Genomic DNA, 27,259 nt, shown 5'->3' with positions numbered 1-27,259 from the left:
TAGACGCCTAAATAATCGGTACACTTAGGACCAGGAATTTTTTTTACCAATTTGGGCGGTTACCGAATAAAAAATCGATCGATTGAAGGTTTAAATAGTATTTAGGGTAGAAATTAGCTTATAAAACCACCAAATTAACGGTTACAGAGGTAAAAGTATCGATTTCGGACACGGAGTCTAAAGGTAAATTGTGATATGAAAGTGTTGCAGACGCTTCCGCGAAATTTGAAATTTTCCCCTTCAAAAACTCCTTATATCCAGGAATGACTGATATAATATGTAGAGATCCCGTTAAGAAGAACCTCGATCTATATGGAAATGTCGCGCGTTGCAGCGACAGTACGCTCGGGAAAAAGCAGTCTCCTCGATCGATACGGATTGCAGCAGCAGCAGCAGCATCACAGCCACGCAGAGAGAAACGATGGCGTCATACCCGACCTCGTAATTACCCGTCACCTTGTGAGTCGTGGGCGGCGTGTTGAACACCGCCTCCAGCGTGGGCGCCTTGTTATCACCACCGGACAGCCTTCTCTCAGCTCCAGCATCCGTACCCGACTGCAGCTGCAACCGCTGATGTAAATGTCACCGAGATCAAGGATGATAAGCCAGGTTTGTACATCTATAAACGAGTCGGTATCTTGAAGCATTTGAGACCTGATGGCGATAGGACGAACACCTCACTGTTTCACGTAGACAGTGTATGTAGCATAATGCGTCGTGGTGACTAAAAATATGAGTAGATTTTTTTGATTTGATTTGACTTTTTGTTACTAGAAAGCGACATTCAGTTCTGGAGAACCATATATATGTATATATGCATTATGCTTAGTCGATGTATGTATATTTACATAGGTTTTTTAAGTACGTTATAATATCTCTATGGATTTCCAAAACAATAGCTACTATATCAATCTACAGTCTGGAACAACCCCTTCAGACGATCACCTTTTTGAAATATCTGGTGTATATCGATCATTTTTCAATTCCTTTTTCAATCAGTAATGTCACTGTCTGAACACATGTGAAGCGTGGACGATCGATTCCTTGAAAGTGAGCTGATAAAATGTCTACTGTCTGGTGTAAGTAGTTCATTTTCGATTAGAAATGTCTCAGGTGAAGTTATGGACACATGTGAAGTGTGGGCGATCAGTTTGTGAAAGTGTGCTGATAAATGTCTGATGTCTGGTGTTTGTAGTTCATTTTCGATTAGCAATGTCTCAGATGAAGTCTTGCATTAGATACGATATCTTGGCCTTCCAGAATCTGGAAGGATGGTTGTGTCTTAAAGGATGCCAGGGTCCAAGCAGAGGATCAATAGCTGCATTGTATATACGCGGGATGTTTGAGCAGGGATTGGATCTGTAGCGTACCACGGGTATGAATACAGCTGTGTCGATCATATGAACTGTTTGTCATAAACGTTATCAAAACAGATAGATCTTTTATCAATGAACAACATTATTGTTCGAAATATTTAAAAACACAGCTCTCTAACCATACACAAACTCAGGGAGTGCATCGAGGCTTGTTCAGCAACTGATCAAGCCGGTTATTGTCAGGTTAATTCAGCTTATAAAAAATTTCCAGCGCAAAAAAAAAACATATTGCGTTGATAATAGTATCCATGCTGTTGCAACTGTGATTTTCAAAGGTTTGTTAAATTCGAATATTCGGTAAGTTAGGCTGCGGATTGAGATTCGGTCTAGATTATGTATGCTTAATTCAGGGGTGATTCAAACCGGCCGAATTGGTGGCAAAAAGGAGCTTTATTTTCATATTTGGAGTCGTTGACTGTAACAGTAGTGCCGGAACCTTTCATAATATACCCTCTGATTAGTTAGTTTTTGCACTTATAACCAAATTCGATTTTATGCTGGGTTGCGAAAAACGGCGTCGAATCGCGGGTGAAATTGCTGAGTTTAATCAACACCATTTTACTTAATCTCTATAGATATCTTAAGTTCGAACAAGCTACACGAAACCTATGCAAACCACGATTTGAGTTATGCGATTTGGAAACATATTTCACTTTCGGAAACGTAAATCCTTTTCTATTCAATAAACGTTGTATTCAACCGTACATTTATATATATATATATATATATATATATATATATATATATATATATATATATATATATATATATATATATATATATATATATATATATATATATATATATATATATATATATATATATATATATATATATATATATATATATATACTTCAACCTTTGATTTAACGTACAACTATAATGTATATACAAGATATTTATTCGGTGTTTAAAAGGTTAATCCTAGCTATTAGTAATTAAGCGACGTGACATGGTGACGTATGCTAGGCCTGTGGGGGTGTAACAGGTGGCTAAAACACATTCTATGTACGTACGTTATGCATGATAAAGTCGTTCGCGATGCGCCATTTATAACAGCGACAGTGTCAAACGCTTTCAGCGTATCTACGCGGACAGAATTCCATCTCCTCAGTCTATCGTTGTTGAAGGTAGGGAGCATCGCCGGGTTATGGGTTCTATTTTTGACGGGGATGTTCGAGCGATCGCTCAGTTATTTAACATTAGGTATTCCATTTTTTGTTGATTCCGTTAAGTTGATTAAGTTGATTCGATGATTGGCCGGGATTGTCATTTTTTCTCCGAATCACAGCAATAATCTATCTAATGATGGGAAATTTTCTAATGGGTTCTAATTTCGCGAACAAATAAGAGCCAGAAAACTAATTTGATAGGTCATCGATGCCTTCAATAATTACACTCACATATTGCTCAATATCGTCGATATATATCAATAATCGAATTGAATTGACCGGCAACCAGTCTTAGCCTCAATATTGCTGACGTATTACACATCCAGTCACACGATATCCTAACTGCACTTAAAAATTCTTTACGAAAATACACGAAAATTCATGAAATTTACTTCGCTACAAACTAAATGCCAACATTCGTTACAAATTTTGAAACGCCAATAATGATGACGTAGAGCACACCAACTCACACGCTAACACTCAAGTAACGCTTAGAAGTTAGCAATGTATAAAGATATTTTCTAACGGATTTTGCAGAAACGTCAACAAAATATCAGGTGACCTATACGGAGGTCGTAGCCATTCTTTATTAAAGGTTCTATATCACCACGTCGGTAACGATGATGTCATAGGGAATTTTTGAACGCGGTTGTCTTCTCAGGAAGGGTATCCCATCTTATTGATTATGATAATAATGGGCATGATGATATAAGGAGATTTCAGGGAAGAAGCCATTTCTTCTTGGGTAGCTTGACATATATAATATATACATTTGATGCAGTTTATTTTCAAATCTATTTCCAGTAAAACAGATCTCAAAGGCAGCGACGCTTCATTTCGATGGCAACGAATCGTCGTTGTCGGGCATATGGCCTAGCAACGGCGATGGCGATGATGATGATGATGTTCAGTTTACTGGTGAATCAGTGTCTCGGTAACAGTTTGCAGCTGTTGGAAATGCTCGAGTGCGTACACACCGGTCACGACGCCACCGACTACAACGGTTACGGTCGCTATTGCGGCCTGGGCAACTGCGGCGGCGAACCAGTGGACGCTATTGACAAGTAAGTGATTGTGGCGGTCCCGATAGGATACGCCAATGCCTACGAACGAGGGAGCGATCTACTGACCTAAAATTCCGCTAGATGGCAAACTAGTCAAATTGGACTGATCCCACTGCATCAGCACGCTCTGGAGATCTTACAGTCATTTAAATGCCCAAACATTCATAGGGAGTGTGCTAGCGGTGGTAACTTCCGTAAAAGCGAATAAAAATATAACAAAAACTGCTGCAATCCAAAATTCATTCCTCAATATTCCCCGACGAAAAAGAGTTCTAATTTTTGAAATATTCGCTGTACGCACGGTGAAAAAGGCGATGCTATACTGTGGCGAGTGACTGAGGGCCGTTAGATGCGCTAGTAAGAAGAAACGTCAATCCAAGAATGCTACTGCGGCAATCGAGGATCCACCAGGCGCGCTAGTGCGGAGGCGCCGTTTCCCGTATCCACATTCAAGAGCTAGATATCGAGCGTATGTCTCGATTGCGTGTGCTATGAAAGGGAAACACATGCACCAATGCAGAGATGTCTAAGAGCAAGAAGAAATGTCTTCAATTCAATCAACTGCCATTTTGATCAATAACATCAGTTTCCTATCTCCCGTGAATCTAATACGACCGAATTGCCATTTTCTCGCATTTCCAGGTGTTGCCAAAACCACGACAATTGTTACGGTAAAGTGACGGCGAACGGAGGAAGTTGCCGGGAAAGTTGGGACACGTATTTCTTGAACTATAAAATGGGCGGGAAGTGTACGAGTTGCGGTGAGTAGCCCTTTGGTCGTCGAATCCGATGATTCACATTCTCGAATCTTGGTTTACAAAAACAAAAATGTAACTAATTCACGCATTTGTCGAAAAACTAAAAACTTCGTCAAAATACTAGAAATATATTGGGTGGTTACTTCCCATTTTGGACTGAAGAAGGATGGTAGGAATCACCGGAAATATTTCTAGTATTTTTGCATGAATAGTCGTTCGTTGTGGGATATTGCAGTTTTTGTAAACCGAAGTCGATAACGCGAATAACGGAAGTTCTTCATGGAGAATTATTAGAAATTCGTTTAGACTACCTACGCAGACAGGGCGATTCCCGAGTCAGTAAGATTTGATACTGGGTAAAAAGATTTAGGAAACAGCCAAGGCAATGTACATTGTACATTCCGTTTTGTTTCTTATTTGTTTCGATCAGTTTTGTATTGGTTTTTGTTTTCAGCTCCGGTGCACGCTTACGACGCTACGGATCCTGACGCCAAGTGTAAACATGGCGTGTGCCGCTGTGATCGAGCGCTTACCCTGTGCCTCAAAAGACACAAACATAATTACAATTCGAAGAACATGAATAAGTGCAGTGCGACAAAAAAGTAAGTATGAACAGCAAGTTCAAATATGAATCCCTCCCACAGCTGTAGCGGAGAGCAGCGAGTAGGACAGACACAATAGGTTCTCGGTGAACCCTCTCTCCTCACAGCTGTAGCGGGAGAGCAGCGAGTAGAACAGTCGCAATAGGTTATCGGTGAACCCCCTCTCCTCACAGCTGTAGCGGGAGAGCAGCGAGTAGAACTGAGACAATAGGTTCTCGGTGAACCCGCTCTCCTCACAGCTGTAGCGGGAGAGCAGCGATTAGAACAGACACAATAGGTTCTCGGTGAACCCCCTCTCCTCACAGCTGTAGCGGGAGAGCAGCGAGTAGAACAGACACAATAGGTTCTCGGTGAACCCCCTCTCCTCACAGCTGTAGCGGGAGAGCGGCGAGTAGAACAGACGCAATAGGTTCTCGGTGAACCCCCTCTCCTCACACTGTAGCGGGAGAGCGGCGAGTAGAACAGCCGCAATAGGTTCTCGGTGAACCCCCTCTCCTCACACTGTAGCGGGAGAGCGGCGAGTAGAACAGACACAATAGGTTCTCGGTGAACCCCCTCTCCTCACAGCTGTAGCGGGAGAGCGGCGAGTAGAACAGCCGCAATAGGTTCTCGCTGAACTCCCTCTCCTCACAGCTGTAGCGGGAGAGCAGCGAGTAGAACAGCCGCAATAGGTTCTCGCTGAACCCCCTCTCCTCGCAGCTGTAGCGAGAGAGCAGCGAGTAGAACAGCCGCAATAGGTTCTCGGTGAAGCCCCTCTCCTCACAGCTGTAGCGGGAGAGCAGCGAGTGGAACAGACCTTGGAGTAATCAGACTGAATTACTCCAAGAACAGACGCTAAAAGGTTCCAGGTAAACCCCCTTCTCTCACAGCTGTAGCAATAGTTCTCAACGAATCGAAAGCTATTCGATTCCACAATCTATTCCCGTTTTATTTTTCAGGGGTTTTCGTGAGATCAAAACGTTATTCAAATGGGTTATCGGAGAATAGAGGTCGAACAGTCACACGAGTCCGTTCTTGGAAGAATGATTAATTCTATATGTCTTAAAATGACACACCCGACAAGAACTACATTGATCCGACATTGTATAGCATGAGTAATTCATTCTGAATCGCGACTCACGCGCAGCTCATAAAGCATATTTTTGATATAATCTATTAACTTCGAAATCAGCGCAAAAATAAACCACAGTTACGTACACATATCAACAATAAATGAATTTGAATTCGAATCCAACGAGTAAAACTTCTAGAAAGCCGAGATCTGGGCTGAATGACGAACACGATTTCTAATTGTAACTTGAAGCATAATATTTTTGGTTCTGTGAAATTGATGATGATGATGATGATGCTGTGAACAAAGTATATACAAGGAACTCTAAAACTTTGAAAATAAAGCTACGAATACCTGCTGAATTTTTTTTGTATTTCTTTTTTGATATAAAAGATATATGAAAATGGATTTTTCCACGCCCGAGAGTTGATCGAGAGTCATATCCGAGAAACGTTGAAGAATAGTTGCACGAGTCTACGAAGTGTGTATAAAAGTCCTGGAGTTATTTTCCAAACAAATCTCTGAATATGGATAGAGGTAGGAGGCATCCTAACCGAAACGTCGGTTCAACTAATTTTCGTTACCGATGTTCAATATTATAGCTCTGTGCGAGAGGATCAAGATGTTTCCTTTATAACCGAAATGTGGAAATCGAAAATATTCGCTAAGGAGGTAATCGGGTAATTACGAGGCTCGAAGCGGTTAGGTTCGAACTCCGAGAAAAACTAACGACACAATCCATATTTTCCCACACGCACGGCCGACCTTCGAATCAATCAATGCCACCAAGAACAAACAATAACCGAAACGACTGTCACAGACAGCGTGAAAAATGATCCCAAAATCACAGTAATCAAAGAAGTGAGTTTGTCCAAATAGAGCGTTCGTTCATTATCAAAACCAGTTTTTTTCTTACTGCAAATACGTCTAAGGTAACGGTTCCGACAGGGCGCTGAGAGATGTGAATACGTAGAAGTTTGTTAGAATAATAATAATAATACACACTGTCTTAAAGCAGTTATGATTAATAGGACTTCGATTCCTGCATAAATTGCCGAACATCTTTTCACCTCGCGCCATTTCAACGTAGAATCACCTTACAAACGCCGACGCGCCTTGAACGGGGAGGCGATTTACGCTACAGGCCATTCGTGGAACGGATTTTAATTTGGTGGGATCGACGGTGAAACGGGTGTGTACGGAAGATTCTCCGGATGGACAAGCATGCGGCAGTTGCTAAAGGAATATACGAGTGTTCGTTTAGCTGTACTATAGATGCCTTCAATCCGTGTACTCGGGCGACATTGGCGTTTCCAACAAAAGGTAAACGGTGGATCATGCAAAAAATACAGAATTGACTCGTTGGCTTTTCTTTCACAAGATAGTTATAGAAGTAAATGAAAATATCGTGATAAAAGAGCATTTACCTATAGCGGTAAGTAAAGGTTAGATATGGCGAACACGACGACTGTGACCTTGCCCCCGGTATCGGAACGAGCTCCGTCGATACGCATAACAAAAACGTCCGTATCGACGCCTAGTTTAACGTCACCTCCATCGAAGAGCGAAGCAACTAGCACCGTTACACGTGCCACTACCGCTTCGGAATCGACGACGTTCAGTCGATTACCTAACGTTTCCGAACACGCGCCTGCGGTAACGGTATCGAAATCAACTCGACGAACGACGTCGGAGCCGTCCCGAACGAGTAGTAGGCCTCCTACCGTAACGGGTTCTACGATCAGTACCGGCACTGTAGAAACAACAGCAGCTACTACTGCTGGTTCGAGTTCAGCGACGAAAACTACGACCGTCCCGACTGGAAGCATGAGCGCCCTAACGTCGACGTCAACATCTTCGGAATCGCCTACATCACCGACGACGGAAGCAACGTCGGTATCGAAAGCGTCGGCCGAACTATCGACTGTCTCGGAATCATCTACAAATACGTCGCCGGTCTCAGAATCGTCTACGAAAACTTCGTCAGCCGCAGAATCATCTACGAAAACTTCACCTGTTTCAGAATCGTCTACGAAAACATCACATGTTTCAGAATCGTCTATAAATACATCGCCAGCCTCAGAATCGTCTACGAAAAAATCGTCAGCCTCAGAATCGTCTACGAAAACTTCACCTGGTTCAGAATCGTCTACGAAAACATTACATGTTTCAGAATCGTCTACAAAAACATCGTCAGCCGCGGAATCGTCCACGAAAACTTCACCTGTTTCAGAATCGTCTACAAAAACATCGCCTGTCTCCAAATCGTCTCAAAATACGTCGCCAGCCTCAGAATCGTCGACAAATCCAACAAAAGAATCGACTACAGGATCCACGGCAGAAGTATCAACAGGGACAACATGGATAACAACGAATCCGACACCGGTACGAACTACAGCAACACCGCAATCAACATCAACTCACATCATACAGACAACCAGCCAGCAAATCACGAATGCCAATAACGGTAAGTAAATGATAGATACTAGAATCTCGGGTGTAGTTTCATGAGTTTGTGGCAATTCGAAGTTATTGAGAATGAAAAGGTTGTTATTAGTAAGTAACTAATCATAATTTTACTGAATCGTTGAAGTTATGGAGAATGAGAAGGTAGAAACTAATCATAATTTCACTGAATGGTTGAGGTTATTGAGAATGATAAGGTTGTCAATAGTAACTAATCATAATCTTACTGCATGGTTGAAGTTATTGAGAATGAGAAGGTTGTCATTAGTAACTAATCATAATCTTACTGAATCGTAGAAGTTACTGAGACTGAGAAGTTCGTTAATGAACGCCCGAATAGTGGCAAATATGTTTCATAAAAACAAAAATAGCGAGCAGATGAATTTAATACAAACATAGCCTAGTAAAACCACGAACAACAACACCCTTTGCCCTGGGCGGCGTTCGTTCGTTTCAAACCCCTTTTGAATGAATCGTCGTAACACCCCTCATTGGGTCTAATCAATCACGTAGATATGAATATAGTACATATTTCTTTTACCGTAATTTCTAAAAGACCCGGCATGCGCGGATATCGGTCGTGAAAGAGTGGCCGAGAAACCTGGTCCGCATAATTCTAAAGGACTTTTGTAACTCGATTCGTTAACAGATCGCGACACTTTTAAACTCGCGTCGATAAACTTGTTTTTGAGTTGTTCTTGTTTTTTTCAAATATTTACCGTGGCCCCAATTAAAATGCTATATTTCATTTACTGGTCACGGTCGGTATGCAATTTTTCAGGAACGATCCGCCTAAAATTAATCATTTCAAGACGAGCTATGATTAATTCCACGATACAAAAAAAAAACATTAATCATTTTCCTTTTATGATTCAACTCGACATTCATCTTATTTCGGAAATTTTGTAACTTGTCGTTAAACGTTTTCTCAATTACTTCAATTACGGAGAAATTGTTCGAAAAAGATTTAGTGAGCATTTTCTCACTATCTTCTGTACTTCCTTTTAGGGATCAGTTTTTCTCTTCTTCGCGTTGGCAACGATATTTTTCTAATTACATCCTATTCTCTCTCGTGGGGGTAGGCCCGCTACAGCATACCTCAAATTATGTTCCCGTTCAAAAATATAGTCGAATAAATCTTGACCGTCGTACTCCCTGGACATTTCAACGTACGCAAGGGCCTATGGCCCCATTTTTTTAAACATATTCTGATGCCCTGTGGAAGTAAAGGTTCCCGTAAGTAAAGGTTCTAATCCGTGTATAAAACAAGTCTGTCTAGTAAAGATTTAAATTGGAGTTAACTTGAAAATAGACTGATTTCATGATTTCCTTTCTGTGTTTGCTCTATAGCTAACTCAAAACATTTATTATAGTTTGCTCTAACTCATTACTGTTGAACTACATCCGCATGATCTATATACTCTATACACAATGCCAACATAAATTCCGCCATATCCGCGAACAAACGGTTCATCTATATGATCTTTTCATTTTAAGTCAAAAGTCTACCGATGCAACAGGCTACAGTCGCCCTGGCGGCAGGGGGCGCCGTCGTCGTGTTGATGGGATTGGTCTTCCTCGCACTGGTTTGTTATCGTCGCCACCAGAGGGCGCTACGAGCCGATAACGAAGCCTACCACACGTTTTCTGGCGCCGCGACCTCGTCGTCTTTTCGTCGTAAACCGTGAGTAAAACAGAAAGTGAAAAAACGGTCTTCCGTGGTTTATCCATACTGCGTTGCGTTATGCGTTTCCCGTTCACCCGGCGAAGAGTAGTAAAACCATGGCGAACCACGATGGCCATCGGAAGTTTTCGGGAGAGGCAGTTGTTATAATCTTTCGCACATGTCCTCGTTGAATTTTTCAGACACAAAAGCGAGCACCTGCATCGTCGAACGGGCCGACGCGACTCGGCGGGTGATGACGTCACGACCAACGAGGTCTGGGATTCCGGTCGGGTTTTCGGGGATATCCCCGTGTTCGGGACCGGGTTGAAGCAGCAACACGCTACGACGAGTACAGCACACGGTAAAAAGCAGAAAAGACATTCAAAGAGTTTGAGAATAATGATACGTGAATTTACTAGATTACATCGTCAAATCTTACATAATCACAATTAGTTCTTAAGCATTTTCATAATATCATTTGAATTTTCATTAACTTTAACGTACAGCATTTCTTTATTTATTTCGAATTTATTTTCATGAAAATAGCTGCTTTAACACATTGAAGCCCTCTTCTAGATTTCCACTTCTTCCGAACCCTTTCGCTATAATATCAAATCGGTGACCATCATGACAGCTAGTGGCAGCAATGCATGCTCTCGGCCATCATGTAAAAGGGAGCCGGGCTTTTTGGCCGACCTTGTTATCTTCTTGTTATCAACTCTTGTGTGCCTTCTCAATAATCTAGGAGTGGTAGAGAGTGTCGATGGCAAAAGTGGCCGAACCAATTTAGTTTGCATCATAAACAGGCATCTTTTATATCTATATTCTATAATACTGCATGATAATGGTTTGAAAACTGATTTCCATATTACTCAATTCCCTTAAACCCTATGTAAAGTCAGTTTGATTTTTTTATGTTACTATCCAGGTACTTCTTTTTCTTTTGTGATAAAGGTAGCGATAATTACGCGGATACGCCTAGCGGTTTACCAACCGCCGGAGCATCGACTGGTTTCCCCAACAATAGACTACTAGCCCCGACCGCCTTTTCGTCCAACGGCGCCGCGGCATCTTTAGCATCACACTCGGCTAAAAGCTGGAGTCCCGCTGCCGACAATACGGGATTGAGACCAGCGGCTCATCCACCCGGGATCCTGAAACCGCCGTCGCGGCGACAGCAGTGGTTGCAGGACGGAAGCAATACCGTATATGACTTCAGGAGGAGCAGAAACAGATCGTTAGATACCGATGATTATGAACAGGCGAGGTAAGAGTTGCATCGCGTAAAACAGCCGCGGGTTGATCTACGGTACCTAATTTGAGGAACTCGAGAAAATTGAAATTCCGATCTTGCAGATAAGGTCGAAATGCTCTTTATGAAGCACAGTTTGTTTTCTGAGTAGATTAGTAATTCTAATGAGGCACCAGTCCTCCATAATGGCAGTACATTCAACATGCTGTAGTCCGGTTTCTTGCAAAAGATATCATAAGGATTGTTAAAAATGGCTCATCGTGAATCGAGGTTGATTCCTATAATTTTCCTTTTTTGGCGAGGAAGTCAAAATTAGACCATAGTATCACCCCTGACTCGAAACCAATTCTTCACCTGAAACTTTTCAATAGCTCAACGAGTTCTTTTCTATTTTGTAGATTCCATCGTTCGAATTTGCGAGTGGCGAAACCGGACGAGTACAGCTTCTACCATTCATAAAATAGATAACACGGTAGACGATGCGACGCCAGTCACTTTCTTGTCATCATCATCGAATCAATTTTTATCTTCAGATTCTAGTTAAGCTCTATCATCATCGTAGGCGAATGTGGTTGGTCTACGAAACTGAACTACAGAACCGACTGAGAGTATATAAGACGAACTACTTCTAAGCACCGCGGTTTACGAATATCAGTGAGGAGTGCAATAGTTACCTTTCTTCTGTTGCGGGTTTGCGGCGATCCAGTGCTTAATACTTCTTCAAAAAATATTAAGATATTCAAATAGAATATAATTGTTATCTATTCAATCGACTGACGTGTTTTATATATCGAGTGGAGCAACCGTAAATAATGGTGTGCCTTCTCATTGCAGCCGACGAGAAGAGCCACAATTAGGTCTTGGGAAACAAATTCATAATAACCCTGCGTATAATGATTTAAAGCAATAAACCATTAAACAGTATCTATGTAACTACAAGACATCAACCCTAAGATTAAACTAACTACGAAGCAAAATAGTTTTGAAATCAGCCCAGGTAGCTAAACTTTATCACACTAAGGGAATAGCTGTTTAAAGCAATCAACTCATTAAGACTTTACGCTTACAAAGTGCTGTCTAAGCAAGCAGCCTAAAGAAACACTTTGGTCCCGAGCATTCAGAACTGCGCGTCCCAATTTCTCTCCACCTACTCGTTTAGAATTACAGACACTTTAATGGCATAGAAATCAAATTCCGAATCACTTGGGTCCAGTTCCACAGTTCTGAGTTAAGATTCGACTCTGAGTTAACTCATCGAAAATGAACTAACTTTAACTCTAACTCACAACTGTGGAACTGTGTCTTGGATATTCCGAAACCACGAGCGATATCAGCTTATACTGACAACACAAACAATAACAAGGTTGCCAATGACTACTCTTCAAAGGCTTCATCAAATTCATGAATCCTGTGAACGGAGGTATTGGACATTAATATATATCACAATTGTTTTGATTCTGGCTAATGAATGATTCTCCTTTCGAGAAAGAATCAGAAGTATCAGCGTCGTTGTAATGAATCGTTCGTTGTTCCGGACGGTATTGGCCCGACGTACTGGCCGGCCATATATTGTTGTTGCCCAGCGCTGCTGGGAGAGTACGGCGGCGGCGGAGCCGTGGGCATCGCGTAGCCGGGAGGTGACGACATCTGTTGGTAATGTTCGACGTTGCCGGCTCCGCCCGCTGCCGGGAACGACTGGTAGTTTTGTCCGAGTTGTTTTTTCTGTTGTTGCCACTCGAGGAACTCCAGATACTCGTACTCTTGCAGAATTCTGAAATTCTGCGCATCGGACGATGAACCTGTTGATAGAAAATACACGAGATATTACAAATATCATCTAGTGAACTAGTGTCCTAGTTGTAGAACAAAATGGCTGCCCCATCTTACCGAAGAGACAATATTTGCTCGGATGGCGAGGACACGTCGTAGAGAATGTCCCATCCCATCATCGAGATTGTTACATCATCGATGGCCATTTAGGCTTTAAAGATAGCACATGAACCTTTGGGCCAAGTTTTAAGAGGGAATATTTGAAAGAGGCTATAACTCGTCTATGCGTTACAAGTGATCGGCACAAGGTTTCAAATGTGTCAGGAAATGATGTTTATACCCATTCCGAGATAATGGAAAATTCAAGACAATTCTTTTTTTTCGCCCGTCAACGTTACGCTCCTGGTACAGAGCCGTGGCATCTTGGTGATTCCTTTTAGTGGCTATACAACCAAATAGGAGGATCGGTAAGAGCGCTTTTGGCTATGACGGACTTGGCAATGGGTTTAAGACAACCACCGTACAGGAGGATCCTTGCAGTACGATGGACATAATGATGCTCCATGAAATCTGCGCAGGAGGATGGGTAGTAGAATGCCATGAAGGACGGTGGACATCACGGACATTGGTAGAAGGCCTAATGTTAGCGGTTCTCGTGACATATAAACCGCGGGTAGAAAACGATATAACGTGTATACATCATACCTGGAACGGTGTGTCCGGACGGTAGGCTGTATTGCCGGACGATCACCTGTCGTTCCTCCTCCGCCTCGTCGCCTTCCTCGCCGGACGCGTTACAACAAGCACATCGACACAAGTAATACAACGTCACCAACACCAGCGTGCCGACCGCCAGCCATAGTAACACGTGTACGATGATCTGCAGCATCGACGGACTAAAAGAATAGGGTTCGAAAATTTAGGAATTCTTCAGTATATTTGGATGATAATTCAAAGTTTCCAAGATCCTTTGAAAATTGTGTAAAATTTGCAGATACATAGTCTGCATATTATTTGCATACTACACATCCTTGCATAAAATTTGCATACCTTGCATGAAATTAGCATACTAGGCTACAAATCCTTGCATATAATTTGCATACTACATATCATTGCATATAACAGATACTTCGATGATCAAGATTAACACAGATGCACCTTGTATTGCTATAATTTGATCCTGATTTCGAAAGAATTTTTTGTTTTGTGGCACCAAACTTCAGGCCATGTCGCCCACGCAGTATCTACGATATCCGAGGATCTATCTAAGTCGTGTATTTACGTTTGGTACTTACTCGTCATTATAATGGAATAATTCGTCAAGCGTATCTGATCCCATCGTTAGTTTTTTCACTCGAACATAAAGAAATCATCCTGCAAAAAGGACAATACGTGGATATTGGGAATATGGTGGCCACATTAGAAAAAAAATATGGCACTCGATCTCCACCAATTTTTTAGGAAGGACGTACATTTAATGGAAGAAAATTTAGTTACGGTTCATCCACTAGAACTTCTGATGAACCAAAGGTGACTCGTGTACCAATAACGAGAACCCTATGCGATAAAAGGAAGCGTCCGGTTGTGGGACTACTAATTAAACCTTCGGATGTATCTCGTGGAAAAAACGATTTCTGTAGGAGCGAACAGTGCGTAGAATAAGGCAAAACGGCAATAAGACTAAATTGGCAAAATTGGCAAAATGTATACGTACGTACAGGCCTTTTTCACCGACTTAGTTCCGACTTAAAGAAATCATAATCAACAGCAGTGAAATATTTCATTTCAACGTGGATATTGATATAAGGCTTTTTCACCAACGTGCAGTAAGAACCTTTATCGCGGCGGCGATGAATGCTGCAGCTGTATTTGCTTATCGTTATTCATACATTTAAGCGTTTAAAAAAGTGTCTGTGCGACGAAAATGTATTCTGTCGCGAATTATTCATACGATTATACACAGATTCTACGTAGGCCTTAAAAGGCCTCTAGTTTATAGTTGAAATATTTCAAGTTCCAAGTCGAAAATAGCCGAGAAACATATATATGAAATGAAATTTTGAATCTTCTTTTTACGTCATTGTAGCCTTTCGTTTTGGTGAATTATAAACAGAGCAGGGCCAACAGTTCTATGTCCAAAAAAGTTTAGATAGTTTTGCAATAGACCGAATCAATGAAGAAATTGATTCGATTTTTGAGGGCTTAACTTTTTTTCTGAAACTTGCTGCACGAACAGAAAGAACAATTTTTAGCTTAGTTTCTTTATTTGATTATTAATTGATTAATCAGCGTACTACAAATCGATTATCCCATGTCTCGTCATCGTTACCCATCAATAGGGTGTAAATTTTGAATCTAGAAATATTTTACGGTGTGTTCTAAACCGAGCAATGTCAAAAAGAGTACGAGGCCATTAGGCCTACATCAATTCGAATGACTCACCTCTACTCGTTGATAACACGTCACCATCGAATCGTCCTTTCTTCGCCAGCAACAAAAATCCAACAAAAATCTTCGAAGCAATTTACGATTTTTATCCTAATTTCGCCGATTTAACGCAAAACTCTGAAGATATTTTCCTTTGTCGGCCGAACGGGCCTTAATTGAATCGAAGACTTTCGATTTCACCACTTTTTCGTATCTAACCTAAAATCGTTCCAACGATCACGACATCGATTACATCATGACTATACGATGTCGATGGTAATCTACGTCGATGAAAAATAGTTTGAACGTAATCACGAATATACGAAATCTTGATAATCAACTCGCTTTTGTCGTGTGCGAAATTCGCTTGCTTAATTATCACATATATAGATATAACACAAACGCGATGTTACTGTTTCACAAAGTGTGTACATTTAACATATGCTATATAAGTCTATTACGGCGTATTGAACGCGACATCTGTCGCGGTCAAAACAATTTCATATTTAACGTCGATATTTGAAAAGTCGATCGCCGTGTCGCTGAAATTATATATATACATATATATCTACGCGTAAGCCTCGATGCAGTACTTAAGATATGGTGTGCAGATTTGTTTTAGCAAATATATATATCGTGTTTGTTTTTCGATAAGGAACAAAAATATGAAATCGACGATTAAAAAAAGAATACACATTTATATGCAACTAAATTTGCATGCATTTGCATATTGTGTATACGTCATCCTACGGAAAATGGTACTGTGCGAGTCGATGTGCTCTACGTCATCAATATTGGGGCGTTTCAAAATGGCAATCACAATCGTCTGTGTATATATGTATCGGCGTTTATTTGAAATTACATATCACGACATTATTTTCTATTTCAAGAATTTTCTTTTTGATAATGAATTTCAATAGCGTACGTGAGTTGGTGTGCACAACGTCATCAATAATGATGCTAGACTGGTTGCCGGTCAATTCAATTCGATACATCTATGCCTATCCAAAAATGTGACCAGCGAGATTTGAAAGTCAGTTCAGTTTTTAGCTTAAACGTCATTTTTCAAGGCGTCAATAAACTTTCTAGTTATTTTGCTACTTATTCACGCGTCTGCCCTATGTAATTATCTATAATTACGCAGAAGCTATAAATTTCATTTAATTGTATCAGTTCAACTATCAAACTCAAACGTACAAAGGGTAACAATTTCATTTGAGGATTTTCTATGCATACTGTCCGTATGTTTCGGTTTTGCTCTCTCATCAACGGCTGCGGTACAGTCGTGAATTAAGACTTTAAAAGGTCCTCCGGGCTCTTGTGAATCCGAAACAAAGCGTGCCCAGTCCCGATTTCCCTAATGTCGGTTATAGATTTTTTTTTGGAGCGGCGCTTTTCGAGAAGCAAAAATTTACGACGCAAACATAATGCGCAGCTGACGCGTAAGCGCGCAGAACAGCTGGTGCTAAAACCAGCCGACTATACAAACCACTTCTTTGAGTTTTAATGATCTATATAATTATCACGAAAACGACTCGTCATCTGTTCAAAAGAGATCGATGATCAATAATCATCGGTTATCAGTGCTTCTTTAAAGCGGTTCGCTGAAAAAAAATAGTTGACATTTTTATGTTCATTTGTACTTTCGGTTTTGTGCTGAGCAATATTCATGCAAAACAATAAATCTGTATTTGAATCTGAAGAAAGGGAAGGACATTCATTCTTAATGCATTTACTAATATAGGGGGCCTTGTATGTTGTTTCTTGGGCCCGCAATACAAATCCATGCATGTAAGGTATACGCAGTGGACCGACGCCTCAGTCATTCGACACTATCACCGCTTTCCCATTTCTGATCATCCATATGTTCAGTGTTTCACCTGAGACATTTTTATTTGAAATGAACTATAAAAACACCAGACATTAGACATGTTATCAGCACACCTTCATAAAGTGGTCGTTCACACTTCACATTTTGTTCAATTTCTTCAAATGAGACATTTTCAATTGACAATGAACTACAAACACCAGACATTGCACACATAGGCACACTTTCAAAAACTGATCGTTCACACTTCACATGTGTTATGTACTTCATCTGAGACGTTTTTAACTGAAAATGAACTACAAAGCCAGACATCCGACTTAGAAAATATCACCTAAATATTTTCGAAAAGTGAACGCCCAGATTTCGAGCTACAATGACAAATGGACTTGGCAGGGGCGAAAATGCGGATTCCATGCAATAATCGCATTCAAGCAGTACCATGCAGCTGGCAACGTATAAGCTCAGTTGAAAATATGTAAATCAAATCACGCGTTAGATTTAGAATAATCTCTATTTGAAGTAGCGTTAAAAATTTTTAAACGTTTCGGGCCGCACGAGCGGCGGATTAAGTTTCGGTGTGACGGGCGATTTCTGAACGCGCAAATCGATTTTCGGTGCCAATTAATTTCGTGATAAACCCGCGACGAGCCGATTTTGTTACAACGAACACTAACGGCGCCAACAGGACGCTCTCCGTTTTTTTTCGCGTGAGAGAGGTGATTTCGGAGTTTTCCGAGGCGGCGCGCACGCTAACATCCGAGTTCGCTTTGAAACCTATCCTGTTCAGTGTTTCTGCGGCTTCTGCATCGCGATGACACGCTAGCGTATCAACGCACTGCGTCGACTACATTTCCTCCGTTCTGTAGACTTCTCGATTAATCTCCGAAATTCTTCGTTCTTGCCATCGAAAACTGCCAACTCACAGCGAAGCAACGTAGCCGATATCTTACGCATCTGGCTATTTCTTTCGTTGATTTCTCGACAGCTCGAATCATCAACATTACGAAAAACACTTTCATTTTTACGTTAGACAGATTTGCTCGTCAATTTCTTACTAACTAATTATCGAAAGATCATTTTAAAATCGCCCCCGACGCGATGGCGTCCACCGATAGCAACAAAACCTACGCTACGCTTTGCGACGAGTGGAAAGACCTTCCGCTGAGAAGTGACCTCAAATTCAGCGTCTACATGTACATCGGCATGTACCTGCCGGCCTGCGTGATGGGCATCGCTTTCAACATATTCAACATCCTAGTTCTCGGCAAACTGAAAGGCGCCATGTACTTTCTCGTCAAATGCCTGGCCATCAACGATTTGGCGTTTTCCATCGCGGCGTTCGTCATATTTCCGTTGAGGACGATATACATATTCGCCGTATTAGGCGACATTCTGTTCCGACGCGACGACTGGTTTTTCGGCGCCTGGTTCATCTATTTGGGCACGCCGTTTTTCTACATCTTTCAAACGACGCGCAACTGGTGCACGACGATACTGAGCTTCGAACGACTGATCGTCATCATGTTCCCGATGTCGTCGCGAAACCTGCCGAAGAAGGTCATCTCGACGATCGCCATGTTGGTGGTCGGCGCGTTCGCGTTCGCGTTTCATTTCGTCCACTTCTTGCCCTATCAACGAATGCCTTCGATCGGCTGCCCGGCGCGCTGGCCTTACGTGACCCACTTTTCCGGCACTTACGACCTAATTCCGCCGAAAATATACATCTTCTGGCGTTGGCACATTTCCGACGAGTACATGTTCTTGTGGTTCACCGTCACGGCGCCGTTGGCGATTCTGGTAGTGATGAACGTGGCGCTGGTGGCCGCCGTGTTGTTCAGGAAATTCAGCCGTCGCTCGGAACTCGGCGTCAAAGACGACTCGTCGAAGAACGAACTGCGCGTCTTGCGCATGGTCATGTCGGTCATCGGCGTCTACATCGTCTGCGAAGGCCTCGGCTTCCTCGACCGCATGAACAGCTGGAACTGGTTCAAAATCACGAACAAAAAATCGCAGATGATCCTGCGCAAAGTTTCGCTCGGGTTTTCGATCATCGACTCGTCGGTGAACTTCGGCATTTACTGTTTGACGAACGAGCATTTCCGGAAACAGGCGATCGACATGGTCGAGCGGTTACCCGGATGCGGCAATTCCCTCAGTAGAAGCGCCACCTCTCGGCGGTAGGAAGATATGAAATCGCAGGCGGCGTCGAGTTGTTTTTTTTTCTAAATTCGGATACCGGTAGAAACGTAATCTCACAGCAGCACACGTGAATGTGTAGCATTTAATAATATATATATATTACACGAAACATTCTTATAAGATTAAAAACACACGCACGGATGAACCTGCTGCACGTGACTCGCGAAATATGATTTTTTAACATTTCCGTCAATCAAACATCGTTGAATGAACGATATTAAACGAAATAATAAAAGACGAATTCCAATCAATCAAAATTCGCCTTTTTCGAGTTTATTTCGTGGAGTTTTCACATGTTTTCACGTACATTCAATTGGACGTTTTTCCACGTTTTTCGTGCCACGGTAAAATAACTTAAGCGGCTATTGCCCATATTCTGCATAGACTTAAAATAAAAAAGGTTAGACTCTAACCTCCGTAGGTTGTATATAAAAAAGGGATCCAACTGCATTTTGACGAACATTTTCTTGGAGATTTCACACATTTTCATGATTATTCGCATTTTTTATTTTTCACAATTGTTTCGAGCAGGCATTTTCTTTTTCGCACCGAATGATTGCCTGTCGATAGTGCGAGGGGTCGGGTATCGACAGTCGATCGATAACTTAACTGTATGAGAGTATTCCTTTTAAACTTTACCCATCGAACGTGTAAAACAGACACTACACGGTAGGAAGCCGCGCTGCATAATTCATTAGACAACAACAGAGAAAAATGAGGTGAACTTCGAAGGGGGGATATTAGGGCGTACGATTCTCACTCAATTATTCACTCGCGGAGTATATTTTTTGTCGTAGGGAACGGCTGTGTATGGTACTTAAAGATGCTTCGAAGGTTTCCCCGCAAAATTGTGTAAATCTATACCAAACGCAAATAGAAAACTGCAGGAATCAAACATTAAATAAAAGCTCGAATCTTGCTTTTTTCATTTATGTTCGTATTCGGGTAGCGTTTTATTAGTTGCTAGTAACTGGCTCAGCATTTCATCTGGCTTTTTGTTGTCGAGAAAATAGTTTTGCATAACAAATTCATCGGTACAAAGACATGCGATTATATACGATATGATATAAAACAGTATGGAAATATCACCGTAACAATAGATCATGCGCGGAATTAGGTAAAGCCAAAGTTGACATGATCTAGTCCTTAAAGTCCCTCGCCTATTCACTCTCGCATACACACCCTCATTCTCTTCTTCATTATGCACAGAAATTAAAGATGCGTACATTAACATATTTGTTGCCTTCATAGCTCTTAAACGCTTTTTTGGTTAAATACCCTACGTCGAAAGTTTATCCAAACGGAGTCGATGCTTATTAACGGAATAGGCGACTGCATTTGTCGCAGTTGACGCTGGATCGGTTTTTTAGAGATCAATAGGTCTTTAATTAAAGGACAATAGTGACGAGATTACCCGGCTATTTCGAACGGGCTTTTTCTTACTATCACCAAGCAACAAACGCTTGCAACCTAAGCCACGAGGTATTGATTCCTTCGTCGTTGTATTGAAAAACAAAGACATTTTCCGATATCGGAACAGGTCAATATTTAACCAGATTTAGAGTTCGAAAAATGCACGGCTTTCCAAATTGACAACTTTGTGGACGATTAAAATTTAAGGCCTTAAGTTTAAATACGATCCTATTGTCCTTGAAATATGATTAGTTACTAATGATAACCTTCTCATTCTCGATAACTTCAAAGATTCAGTAAAATCATGATTAGTTACTGATGACGATCTTCTCATAATTTCAACGATTCAGTAAAATTATGATTAGTTACTAATGACGACCATTCTCATTCTCGATAACTTCTACGATTCAGTCAAATTATGATTAGTTACTAATTACAACCTTCTCATTCTCAATAACTTCAACGATTCAGCAAAATTATGATTAGTTACTAATGACGACCATTCTCATTCTCGATGAATTCAATATCTTCGTAGCATAGTAATACTAATTTACGCGGATTGTTTTAAATTTCGCTGTTAGGTATTGGAAAATGCCGAGGTATTCGAACACTTAGAACTCGCCGCGGTGATTTCATTACCAGGGAAGTGGGCCCAACTCCTTGTTACTACTAAAGTGCCATCATTACCGATGATATACTTTACCAAGAGTCGGCTGCATATCTGCAAACTACGAGCCCTCGATATAGCACTTCGACGTGCTTCGGTTGACGTGTTTAAATAATTCACATAGGCCCAACGCAATAGTAAAGCGTCCCTAGAGCAGTTCGAAATAATTTGTCTATATATTTCGTCAAGTGGAAGCAGTTCTGCCGTTTGTTTGTTACTTGTTACTTTGCTTTCGCGCGTCCGATATCAGTGTATAAGAAAAAGCACGAAGCTATACCCAATCAAGGTCATTCAATCAACTGCGATTGAAGTTATCAAACCGCTTGCCATGCGCGCTCAGACATTCGACGCGAATATGGTGGCTCAGACAAAGCATTCAACTTATTTTAGATCGTCCAGGCTTTACATGTATGTACTTTTATTTGCATGGACTTCATTCGACATATATAATTCTGATTAGAAATGGACTCCAAACACCAGACATTTCACCACAACACTTTCCACGTTATACGGTCGTTATTCATACCACTGCATTTCATTATAGGCTATGAATCACTTAGTAGTAATAAACCTAAAATTCGACCCCTTTGTCAGTCTTAAGGTCAGTCCACCACTCGACCGTCGAGGAGGTTGGGAACCATCGGAAATATTTCCATGTTCTTCGGTTAATCAACAATATTGTGGGATGTTTGGGCTACGATACATATGATATATATAGCTTTCTTAAAGCAGTCTAATCATATGACAATGTGTTTTAGAAAACTAAGCAGGGTCCTGCCAACGAACACTGCTCTGACACTGCAATGCAAGTACCAAATACAAGTTTTACCCATGGTAGGTTTGATTGGTCGACTGACAACTCGAGGGCGGTGTTATCGGCTTGTCATTTGCCCTTATTGGCACACATCGACAATTACCGACTTAACCTAACCAGACCGTGGAAAACTCTCTCGAAAGAAAGGCGGGATCAGTCAGCTCGCTAAAGGACACAAAGTGTACAAAATTTTTTTTTCTTTTTTTGAAATTCGTGCTTTTCATCTCACGCTTAATCGCTAGGGGGATTATTTCTTTCGATTACCGGACTTTTTATCGTCGATATTTCATCATCAATAGACTTAGAACTGTCAAGCCGCCGTGCTGGAAAAGGATGAGTGTATTTCAACAGCTGTAGAGTGACGCGGCGTAGTAATCGTGAGTAATATATACGCATATTTAAAAGATTTAGAAAAAACGAAATTTATCTAATATGAAAACTTATAATCGAAAATTAGAAGGCACAACTTGAGTTATCCCTTAATTTAAATCTACTCAAATATTCCCTCGACTAAATTAGCTCCAAAAAAATATTTGTTCAAAGTTAAGGTTTCTTTTGTCTTCATATCATATTCTCATACTTTACTTCATTTTATTGGCAAACTGATTACATATTTTATCGCACAAAATTGTAGCAATGACAATCATGAGTATGGTATTTTGATCGATGTCAGTAGTAAGAAGAAGTAAGTTTAGTCTCTGAATTGTTTGCAACGATGACCCAAGAACGCTCCTAACCTCTCTTTTCGCATACTATGTGAAAGCCTGTTAGGAAATTAAAAATGGATTTAAGGCTGAATGAATTATCATTTATTACAATCGATTATCAATTTGATGAAGGGAATAGCAAAATGAAGAAAAATTACGTAGTTAACTTTCAAAATACTGTCCTCACGTAACTGATTTAAAAACCAAGTTAAACACGAGTCCTTCGCGGTAATCTTGGAGTAGTCAGACTGAATTTTCACTTAACTTGTTCCCCTGCAGGCTCGTAGCCAGCCGTGTTCGATTTTAATGATAGTGGAATTCTTGTCTGGCACCCACGCAAATGCGGGGTCCGGTGAGTACTCGCGCAGAAAATCTTTGAAAATCACACGCAAGAGAAGTAATTTCCAAACTTCTAGCATATTCGGGGTGAAAATCGTGTCTTTCGATTTTAATCTTTTATCAATGAATAAATTTCATTTTTTATATTTTCAATTTGTATATATGCATGTACACAGTATGGCGAGCTTTAATTCTACTATCTGTCATGTTCTACAGGTATAAAGTGTTGTCGACAGCCAACAGTAAACAAGCTTTCGACTATGTTCGACAACGCGGGATTAACGACTCATCTAATGCTGATGTTATCGATGTTATCGGTGGCGCGACCGTCGTCGGAACAGGGACGACTGGAATCTGTCATAAAAACCGTTTCGCTAGACGCAGCGGACGCCGGCGCACACGAGCCGGCGCACGGTTTGAATAGGAATAACGGAGAAGTCGTTAATGATGAAATCGAATTCGGAAACGAAGCCGCCGCGTTCGAACGCGAGACTGAAGACGACAAAAACCAACGGAAAACTGGTTTAGATAATGAGACGAACGTAGTCGTCGACGGAGAAGACGCTGAAAATAAAGCTGGAAGTTACAAAAGCAGAATTGAAAACAAACGTGCGCCGATTCGACGGGACATCGATACTGAATTAGGCGGCAATGAAACAGGTGAAGTCGGTGGAGTGGATGTCGCCACGACAGATGAAGCCGATGACGGTACTCAAGTCGAAAGCGACCAACGGAAAGTAGCTACTGGTTTAGGTAATGACGAAGAAGTTGTAATCGACGACGGAGCCGATGACAAAAATGAAGCCGTCAATGGTACCCGTGTCGAAGGCGAGCGTCATCGAGAAGTGGCTGCTGGTTTAGATAATGAAAACGCAGTTGTAATCGATGAAGTCGACGAAGCTACAAACGAAATCGGTAATCACGACGAAGACGAACGACGTCGCCGCAAAAAGAGAAACCGCCGGCGCGAATTTTTCAATCCGGAATCCCAGGCGGCGAACTCCGATCGCGAGAATTATCATCGGAGCCGTTCCAACGAAAAGCCCGGAGGATCGGATCCCTCCGTCGCCAAAGGCTCTAAGCAGCGACGGTCGTTATCTTACCATACATCCGGAAGTTTTTGGCAGAACTTCAAAAATTCCTCTGGAAGTATTTTTCATCCGAGACAACAAACCTGTGCGATAGGCTCGAATACAATGTTAATTCTTCAACCAGTAAATGCTGCAGCTGGTAAACCGGCCAGACAAAGCTCCGACTACAACAGCACTTGCGTCGCGTCGAAAGCTGTCGACGGCGACCCGGTGACGTTTTCGAAGACGAAGCAGCAGCAGCAGCAGCACCAGCGGCGGCGGCGGCAGCGGCAGCGGCAGCAGCACCAGCCGCAGCAGCAACAACATCAGCAGCAGCAGCAGCAGCAGCAGCAGCAGCAGCAGCAGCAGCAGCAGCAGCAGCAGCAGCAGCAGCAGCAGCAGCAGCAGCAGCAGCAAACGACTCCTCAGTGGTGGATGGTGGACCTACAAAGGCGATATTGCGTCTTTTCACTGATAATCATAGGTAAAAAATGGATCTATTGCCCTTTTGGGTATAACACGCGTAGTGTCTTTTCGAAGACAATTCACCATGATTACCAGCAATTTATGGTAAAATTCTGAGTAAATATAGTATTTTTCATCCAGTTGAAGATCCATCTTTGACCGAGTTTGACGTCTTGGTCGGCGACACGGACCCCGAAGCATTGGATTTCCTAAACGTGCCCCAAACGATGATATGCAAAACGGTTACAAAGCACCTGCTATCTACGAGAACATTTTTCTTAGTGGAATGCGTTAATGCTTTGGCAGGTGACAAGGTTATCATTTATACCACGTCGATCGCACCGTTGTCTTTTTACGAGGTATACGTTCACGGAATTCCGACAGGTGCATCTGGTGAGTGACAAGCTTTCTCAATCTCAACGATCTCAATCTAAAATCATGCTAGTTACTGACAACCTTCTTATTCTCAATAACTTCAACGATTAAGAAAAATTATGATCAGTTACTAATAACGACTATTCTAAATAACCTTAACGATTCAGTAAAATTGTTACTATGTTGCTAATTGAGATGTGCTTTATAACGAGTATACAAGTACAATTATGGTTAGTTACTCGTGATGGCCTTCTTAAAACTCGATAACTTCAACGATTCAGTAAATGATATAACGACGAACTTCTCATTCTCAACGAACTGATTCATTCTATCTACGAAATAATAATCAGAAGGTAGGTGTATATATAGCAATGATCTATGAGAGATACGCCGGTTGGATTTCATCGGTGAAGCAAAGAAATTCGCAGTCCACTTCATGTTCAGGTGAGTCGAAATGTGCAACGAATAGATGTCCTGTTTTTCTAGAAGATATTTTCGACAACCGGCTCGTTCGGCCAGTGCGAAGACCACGCGAATACCACAAGGCGCTTTTACGAAATTGAATCTGATTCGGTTTAGCTAATCCGATTCGATGTCGGAAAACAAAAGGTTTAGTAAATCGAATCGTTTTTCGTAAATGAGTCGAATCAATTTATCAATTTAAAGGTCGCGATTCAAAAAAAAATGGGCGTCAATGGTGACCGAATTATTGATAGATGATGGTCTGCGATAGATGTCTTAAGCCCGCGGTCGAAGAGGACGCCATGTTGGATTTCACTGACTAAATCGCCACTAACTTGCTCGACGAGCAAGTTAGTCGATTTAATAAATCAGTTTACTAAACCGCGTCCATAAACGAGTTGATTTACCAAATCCAATTCACTAAACCGCGTGCCGTAAACGTGAAACTTAAATCGATTTACAAAGATTCAGTTTCGTAAAAGCGCCTACAATGACAGAAAAACCATTCACGAATACAGATGGCGCTCTAGGCTGGTACTGGTATAAACGAGTAATATTTGCGGGCCGGTAAATGTTTTCGCGAATGTGACGGCGCTCGACAAAAAATCGCCTGCGAAATTATTGTTGGTTTTGTTGGCCATCTTCTGGCCACCTTGTAATGTGCCTTGTAATATGACAGAATCATTAATTGATTTTTCGACATTCATGTAAGCTTTCAAAACTATAGGAAATGGCTCGTAGATGGCTCCTTTTAATTTTTCGTTTTAAATGTGGCTTATAGTTTTCTTCATATCGTATACATCACAACTTGCGCTAAATTCTAAATTATTTATTTCGGGCGACAACGACCGATGGACGTCATGAAATCACCACCACAACAGCAGCGCGTGAAAGAAACGTCAAGATCTTACCTTAAAAATCGCCCGTTTTCTGCGGGTGGCGGTGAGCGCACGAATTAAAACCAGTCGAGATGATCTTAGTTGAATCTACTCGTCTTGAACATATTAAGACACAAGTCAAACCGCAACAGCACCAGATAATACAGCAGATATATCCCAGCTGTAATTGATTTGCATCTGTTCTAAAAAAATCCGACCGCTATCCTCTTTTACAAAGTGCCAGTGTATGACCAATGATATTGTAAAACACTAAATCTGTGTTGTGATTATGTGGTAGAGAATCCCACAATAACAGCGAACAAATTGTCGATTGTTTTTGCGATTTCTCCTCCAAGTCAGTATCGGCCGAAGATGACTGTTAGAATTGAGTCGAAACGTCGAATTAACTACCAACTCAAGGAAACATTTGGCTAAAAT

The 27,259-nt window shown here is 41.4% G+C and overlaps 3 protein-coding genes across 5 annotated transcripts; 2 read left to right on the top strand and 1 right to left on the bottom strand.

Moving 5' to 3' along the window:
- The first annotated feature begins 436 nt into the window (after positions 1–436).
- On the top strand, positions 437–6,376 carry LOC141914272 (basic phospholipase A2 PA-9C-like). 3 transcript variants are annotated; one of them, XM_074805538.1, is made up of 5 exons: positions 437–609; positions 3,353–3,612; positions 4,255–4,373; positions 4,825–4,972; positions 5,911–6,376. In XM_074805538.1, the coding sequence occupies exons 2-5, from the start codon at positions 3,389–3,391 to the stop codon at positions 5,957–5,959; spliced, it is 540 nt and encodes a 179-aa protein (XP_074661639.1). In that variant the 5' UTR covers positions 437–609; positions 3,353–3,388; the 3' UTR covers positions 5,960–6,376. The 3 variants fall into 3 exon arrangements, with proteins under 3 accessions (XP_074661639.1, XP_074661640.1, XP_074661638.1); XM_074805539.1 differs by lacking the exon at positions 437–609 and adding an exon at positions 1,601–1,673; XM_074805537.1 differs by lacking the exon at positions 437–609 and adding an exon at positions 2,386–2,506.
- Positions 6,377–10,588: 4,212 nt separating this feature from the next.
- Positions 10,589–16,076, bottom strand: LOC141914273 (uncharacterized). Its single transcript, XM_074805541.1, has 4 exons — positions 15,620–16,076; positions 14,473–14,551; positions 13,883–14,073; positions 10,589–13,206 (listed from the first exon to the last, which is right to left on the bottom strand). Exons 2-4 carry the CDS (start codon positions 14,514–14,516, stop codon positions 12,908–12,910), a joined length of 534 nt encoding a protein of 177 aa, XP_074661642.1. The 5' UTR covers positions 14,517–14,551; positions 15,620–16,076; the 3' UTR covers positions 10,589–12,907.
- Positions 16,077–18,530: 2,454 nt separating this feature from the next.
- On the top strand, positions 18,531–19,613 carry LOC141914197 (G-protein coupled receptor daf-37-like). The gene has a single exon (XM_074805463.1). The coding sequence runs from the start codon at positions 18,531–18,533 to the stop codon at positions 19,611–19,613; it is 1,083 nt and encodes a 360-aa protein (XP_074661564.1).
- Positions 19,614–27,259: the final 7,646 nt, after the last annotated feature.

Source organism: Tubulanus polymorphus, chromosome 12 (assembly GCF_964204645.1).
Source record: "Tubulanus polymorphus chromosome 12, tnTubPoly1.2, whole genome shotgun sequence".
Classification (NCBI taxonomy): Eukaryota; Metazoa; Nemertea; class Palaeonemertea; order Tubulaniformes; family Tubulanidae; genus Tubulanus; species Tubulanus polymorphus.
The sequence above is the reverse complement of the archived record's forward strand: the minus strand, read 5'-3'. Positions and strand labels throughout refer to the sequence as shown.

Excerpts from the sequence above, each read along its gene's own strand:
- LOC141914272 (XM_074805538.1), top strand. The coding sequence starts at position 3,389 with ATGGCAACGAATCGTCGTTGTCGGGCATATGGCCTAGCAACGGCGATG. Across the intron at positions 3,613-4,254 it reads CCAGTGGACGCTATTGACAA|GTGTTGCCAAAACCACGACA; the intron begins GTAAGTGATTGT and ends TCGCATTTCCAG. Across the intron at positions 4,374-4,824 it reads CGGGAAGTGTACGAGTTGCG|CTCCGGTGCACGCTTACGAC; the intron begins GTGAGTAGCCCT and ends TTTTGTTTTCAG.
- LOC141914273 (XM_074805541.1), bottom strand. The coding sequence starts at position 14,516 with ATGGGATCAGATACGCTTGACGAATTATTCCATTATAATGACGA. Across the intron at positions 14,074-14,472 it reads TTATTCCATTATAATGACGA|TCCGTCGATGCTGCAGATCA; the intron begins GTAAGTACCAAA and ends CTATTCTTTTAG. Across the intron at positions 13,207-13,882 it reads GTCCGGACACACCGTTCCAG|GTTCATCGTCCGATGCGCAG; the intron begins GTATGATGTATA and ends TTCTATCAACAG.
- LOC141914197 (XM_074805463.1), top strand. The coding sequence starts at position 18,531 with ATGGCGTCCACCGATAGCAACAAAACCTACGCTACGCTTTGCGACGAG.